General features: G+C 38.2%; 1 protein-coding gene across 1 annotated transcript in view; it reads right to left on the reverse strand.

The window, feature by feature from the left end:
* LOC121522438 (follistatin-related protein 1-like) overlaps positions 1 to 3,393 on the reverse strand; it is a 38,691-nt gene extending 35,298 nt beyond the window's left edge. Inside the window, exons 1-2 of the mRNA XM_041806828.1 lie at positions 3,189 to 3,393; positions 2,997 to 3,053 (exon numbers count right to left, since the gene is read on the reverse strand). Of these exons, the coding sequence (XP_041662762.1) occupies positions 2,997 to 3,053; positions 3,189 to 3,191 (60 nt within the window). The 5' untranslated portion in view covers positions 3,192 to 3,393. The remainder of the gene's footprint in view (positions 1 to 2,996; positions 3,054 to 3,188) is intronic.
* Between the last annotated feature and the right edge of the window lie 2,607 nt (positions 3,394 to 6,000).

Below are 6,000 nucleotides of genomic sequence, written 5' to 3' on the forward strand. Positions count from 1 at the left end.
GTAAAATTGCAAAAAAACAAACAAACAAAAAAACCAGTTACAAATGTTTAATAAAAAGCTTGTCCTCCATGAAAACATTCTAATGTGGTAAAAGTAGCTTACATAGCTAATGTAGCTAAAGTAAAGCTCACAAAGCAGCTGTGCATACTGAATGTGCTATGTAGCAATTTTATCTACATAAGCTTTAACTATGTTGCTAAAGCTAACTACACTACATTGGCTTATGTAGTAACATGTAGCTAGTGAAGCTGTGTTAGGTTTAGCTAAAGCTAACAAAGCTAAAGCCAGCCACTGTTCTTGTAACTACTTGAACCTCTGACCTTTTTCCTGTTTTAATTATGAAATGTTGCTTTGTCTGTAATGTTTACAATGTGGTTATGTCATGAATGTAACAGCCAGACTTTGATTATGAATAAAGCTAAATTTTGAAAAAGATCTAAAAGTGTAAATATGTTGTACTGACAAATTACAGCACTTCTGTTCTGAGAGGGGCCTTCAGAGATGTACGGTCTGCAGCCAGATTGTCTTGATGAGCTATTTTCCCACAAATGATGCTAACACAAGATGTTTACAGCCAAATAAGTGCTGTATGTTTGTGCTACTGGTCGGCATTGTTTTACAAAAAATAAAAAATAAAAAAATTTGGTATTTAATTTATTCACATCGGGTTGAAATCCAGTTTCGGGCTACTTCCAAGCTTAGTGGATAGGGTAGTGATTTACAATGCAGACTGCATCCAGTATCCAGCGTGGGCCCTTGGCCAAGGTCCTTAACACTATGAACTCCTGTCCATCTCTCAGATGTACGATGTTTTCAATAAAAGCTTAATAAGATTGTAACATTCACAGAAGTTTTAAAGAAATATAGTTCAGGTGTCTTAATGAGGTTATATGTGGTACTTATTAACGGTAAAGCCTGGTTTATACTCATTTCCTGCTAGCTTGTTTGTGTACAAATAGTTGCAACTGAAACTGGCATATTAAATTGGAGTCAAAGGTAATAAATATTGAGAAGTAGTTTATTATGGTACAGCTATTGCAAAGAAGAAAGAGGAGATACCATGGAAGATGGAAGGTAGGTCCTCTGAATCAGCTGATGGGAAAGGTTTTGCACTTGTTTAGCCACTAAGAAAGACGTATGAATGGGGAAGTGTGCGCTGGATGCCGGCGGGTAGATTTTAATGGTCACTCAAGCCAACCAATCACAGTGATGCAGTCTGTGTTGTTTCAATGCATGGCTACATTTCTGACCATGCACGTCAGCTGCATGCGTAGGTCTCTGCACAAGGTTCAGGGCTACGCTGGCCTACAGTGTATGCTATATGATTTAATGCAGAAGCATAAATGAGTCTTAAAACTATTAGCTCTAAGAGATGAGCTCAGCCCGGTCCCTTTAACAAGAAACCAGTTGGAGTGCAGCCATGTCAGCTAGGCTATCGCTGCTACGGATGGGGCTGTTTGAAACACCGAATTTAGTTAAGTTTAGGGGGGAAAACAGCAAAATCACAATATGAAGGCAAAAACTATAATATGTAAATTCAATTTAGTTCTATTCAACATTTCACAGCAAGGTAAACTCAATGCACATTACAGAGGATAAAATTTGTTGCATGTAAAGACTGAATGTGAGTGGGCCAAGAATCGAACCTTGTGGCACTCCACAGTCCATACTGAAATTACCAAATGAGACTGAAGATGTTTTTTCCTCAGTATGATTTGAAAGAGAGGCGGATGTAATTTTCTAGTTGGAGGGCCTCGAAGAGACAACAAATGCATCCGACTAAGACAATAGGGGATTTTACAGCGACTGTGTGGGTACAAGAGTCGACTTTTATAGACAAGATGACACAAGATCAGATTAATTATGGGGCGCAAATAGCTCTGTCCCATGCCTCATGCGACTGCTATTCAGAAAACCAAAGCTCTACCTTTAAGGACAATGTTATGAATGTGAATTAAACCCTTGTAGCTTTCTTTGAAGCTTGCTTTTACATTGATTTGACACTGCAGGTTAAAGTTAGCAGGCTACAATGCATCCCAGTCTCCAGTAATATATTTCAGAGGAATAAAAACACTATTTTTCTTTTACTTCCAGAGTAAAGATTAGATGATGGACGTGGCTGTCCCGCAGCGCCATCAGGCCAGCTAATCTAACAGCACATTATCTCTGTGTTTGCTCAGAGGCTTGACTACTTAGCTCTGCAGTGTGAGACCCATAAGGTGAGCATTCTCACAGCCCCTGAGTAAACCAGCAAACAGACACATGCTCTCAGACTGTCTGACCACCCAAACACAGTGTTTGTGTACCATTAGAGCAGCTGCCAGGCGGCGCAGCGTTTTGCCACCAATTCCTTCAATAACTGATGATTGGGGACCATCAAACCCTAGAACCAGCAAACACCAAAACCCTCCCTTCTTTTCTTTTCACAGCTGTCTGCCACTTTTGTGTAAGTCTTGTGTTACTGGGGCAGCTTTTCTTGTGCTGTTAACTTTACAACTGAGACTACAGAAGTATTTTAAGTGTTTGGTTAGGTAGAATTCAAAATAACAGACCTAAAAAAGAAGAAAAAACACAAACAAGCCTCGCATCAAGACGCAATGACATTATGCTGAGGATTAAGACTGATGTCCCTACTGAAATAATTTGTCCCAGTAGCAATTTAGTGAAACTGTGAGTCTTTTGTGTCCATAATGAAGCTCCTTATTGCGCAAAGTGGCAACAATAAATTCATAATTGGCTACCCTCAAGAAGATAAATACTATAACACGCTTTTGGCTAAGTATAGTGCTGAAAACCCAGCTGCGAATGTCTCATTTTCTCCAAGGCACTGTGCTGTTTGAGGTAATAGACGCTTTCCAGATGTTCCTTGGCTCGTTTAAGTGAACAAAACTGTTGTTTTATTGCTGTGAGAGGGTTAAGCACAGCTATTGGAGCTGTTTAAACCGTCACAATGATGGTTTTTAAGTTTTAAATGAGGAAAAAACCGTCAAACTTACCTCGGCGTTACAGACGGCCAGTGCCAGCAGAAGGAGCACGGTGATACCTCGCGACATCTGGAGGAAGAAAAGAGAAAAAGTGAGATTTAGTGTTGAAAATAGTTCAGCTTTTAAACTCGTTCGTAAAGCGACTACTCAGCAGGTAAGAAAACTCAAAGAAAAAAAAAACGCCACTTTTATGTTAAGCGTTACCATTTTGGTTAGAAGCTGCTCGTCTCGGAAATCTTCTCAGAGGAGGAAGATGAGGAGGAGGAGGAAGCCGGAGCTCGTCTGGATGTTTGTCGGGACGGAGGCGAGGAGCAGGAGGTCCGTGATTTTTAGAAATGTGAGGAGCGCGGAGGAATTCGAGCCAGTCGGTCGGTCTCTCCTCCTCCTCCCTGAGCAGCCACGGCCAATGAAAACGTCTGGAGTCCTCCGAGGACGTTTACAGAGGAGCAGAGGAGGGGGAGGGACCCAGGAGAGAGAGTGTATGTGTGGATGTAGCTTAGCCTTTGTGTGTGCTACCTTAGTCTGCTGAGAAATTAAACCCCAGTACAGCTTTTCTACATTTAATTTTGCTAGACACGTCACTGCTGCTGATTATACTTCCTCCTTATCATTTACAATAATCTTTTAGGAGTTAGCATCACTGTTTATTTTGAGAGACAGAATACTATAGTTAACAGACAAACAATTATTAGTTGGTTGGTTTTAACAGTTAATTAAAGGTGAATGCATTGGGTTTTGGCCACTAGGGAGCAGCAGAGCTTAAACCAAGTTACCTGCATTAGAATAGTTGCCAATGGGTATCTTTTTTGTTTGTTTACAGAGCCAACAGATGATGCAATATCAACTTTATGAAATATTTAAAAGTCTAGTAACTATGCCTTCAGACTGCTCTTGTACATATCAGTGTCTGAAGATGTGCTTTACAAGAATCTAGCAAAATTACCTGGAAAAAAACAAAACAAACAAACAATACATTTGAAATGATACATTATAATCAGATATTTTAGGATAAAATATGTAAGGATGCAATGCAATACGCATCAGAAAGTTAGAAAACTACTATAATTCTTTATTAAAGCTCATAGAAGGAAACTTGTATTTGTGACAATTCTGGCACCCCATGTGGGTAAAGTTGTGTGGTAGGATACAATATCAAATCAAATCAAATCAAACTTTATTTATATAGCACTTTTTGTAGAATAAAATGCAGCACAAAGTGCTTTACAAACAGACAGTTGAACTAAAAGACATGATATAAAACTATCCGATACGATATGTTACAATACAGTACAATACAATATGTCAGTATATATGATACAACACAAGATATGTTAGAATACAATATTGAAATACTAATGTTAGGATACAATGTGTTAGGATATGACATGATAAGATATGATACATATTGATAGGACACCATACAGTGTAACATAATACTAACAACACTCTATTGCAGTGGTTTTCAACTGGTTGGGTGTCAGGACCCACGACAACCACCATGACCCAGAAATCACGACCCAGCTATTTGAATATGTTTAACCACTCAAATTTATCAAATACATTTTTGGACCCTAAATGGAAAAAACACATACTGAATAAAGAGACGAGACAAAATAAACACATTTAAAGCTCAGCATTACAGAAGAAAACGCATGCACACATCTTATTTTACTCTTTTTTCAAAGACAGCATTGCAATATTGTAATTCACTGAAGAAGTTCCTTGTTATCTTGGGAGAACCAGAAGTGTTATCCAAAGAACAGTAGATAAATGAGTAGAAAGAAATACTGAAACAAATACTGAAATTTACCTCTAACCAAAAGAAAACCTAAAGAGTAAGACATGTATAAAGTTACCCTGTCTACCCAGGGCTTCTGTATATACATGTAAACAAAGAGGCACATATCAAACATAAAATACGCACAGCAGCATATTACACGTTACTCATATTGTACAAGATCTGCATAAATCACAACACAATCAGTGAAAAGATAAGATCAAGTACACTTTCCATAGAGACCCAAGAAACTTAATTTTAAAATTTAAAATAATAAGGGTGGAAACATCTTCCTCTTGAACGTTGGTCTGTTTTTGCAGCATGCAACTTTAACTGACACCTACCCCCGTACAGCGTGTTTCAGACGTATAATAAAAATAGCTTTTCTTGTTTGCTTTTTTACCTCATAAAAGGCACCAGGATTAATTTCATTCTGTTTAGTTACCAAGTAAAAACTCCTAATAGGAGCTTTAAATCATGCAGAATTCCCAGTGATGTATTTATTTATTTATTTAGCTCTTTTGGAGACTATTTGACAAACTTCAACGATGAATGTGTTTGTTTTGCAGAAAGCACAGAGACTTCATTCGTGTTCTGATGTATAAATTGAGATGATCAATAATGCAGTTTCACTTTAAAAAACAGATGTCTCGCTTGAAGCAGTAGAAAAGAAGGAAAAAAGACAGTTTGATGTTTGTTTTCATGTTGGATAGTTTGAGTTTAAATCATTAAATGGCTCTGAAAGTTTTAGAGTTTTTCATTTGTAGGGTTTCTGTACTGCTCGGGAAAAAAACAGCTGTGACATGTTTCTCATTTCAGTCTAAAATTGATGTAATTGGCTTGTTTCACAAAGCGATTTTCAATAAATGTATGTGCAACTTTAATGCAGTTACTAATGGGAAAACAGAGGTCATGAGAATGAGATTAAGCTCCTTGGTGTGCCTTGTTATACCTGTGTGATGTGTAATTTAAGCACTCCAGGACCGCAAACAGCATTGTGTGCTGCTCTGAGGAGTAATTAAAGAGTCATCACAGAGGCATTAAACATGGCTGCTTGTTGAATTCTGCACAGAAAGGAGAGGATGAATGAATTCTCTCCACTGCAAGCCATCAATTATATATAACTCCATCCCCTCAGAGCAAGCCTACCTGTTTAAATAGATGCTGTGATTATTTGACACCCCGGGGCTTTTTGTATGAGCGTGTGTATTTCATAGTATGTGCATGCATGTGTGTGTG

Source organism: Cheilinus undulatus, linkage group 15, assembly GCF_018320785.1.
Source record: "Cheilinus undulatus linkage group 15, ASM1832078v1, whole genome shotgun sequence".
NCBI lineage: Eukaryota > Metazoa > Chordata > Actinopteri > Labriformes > Labridae > Cheilinus > Cheilinus undulatus.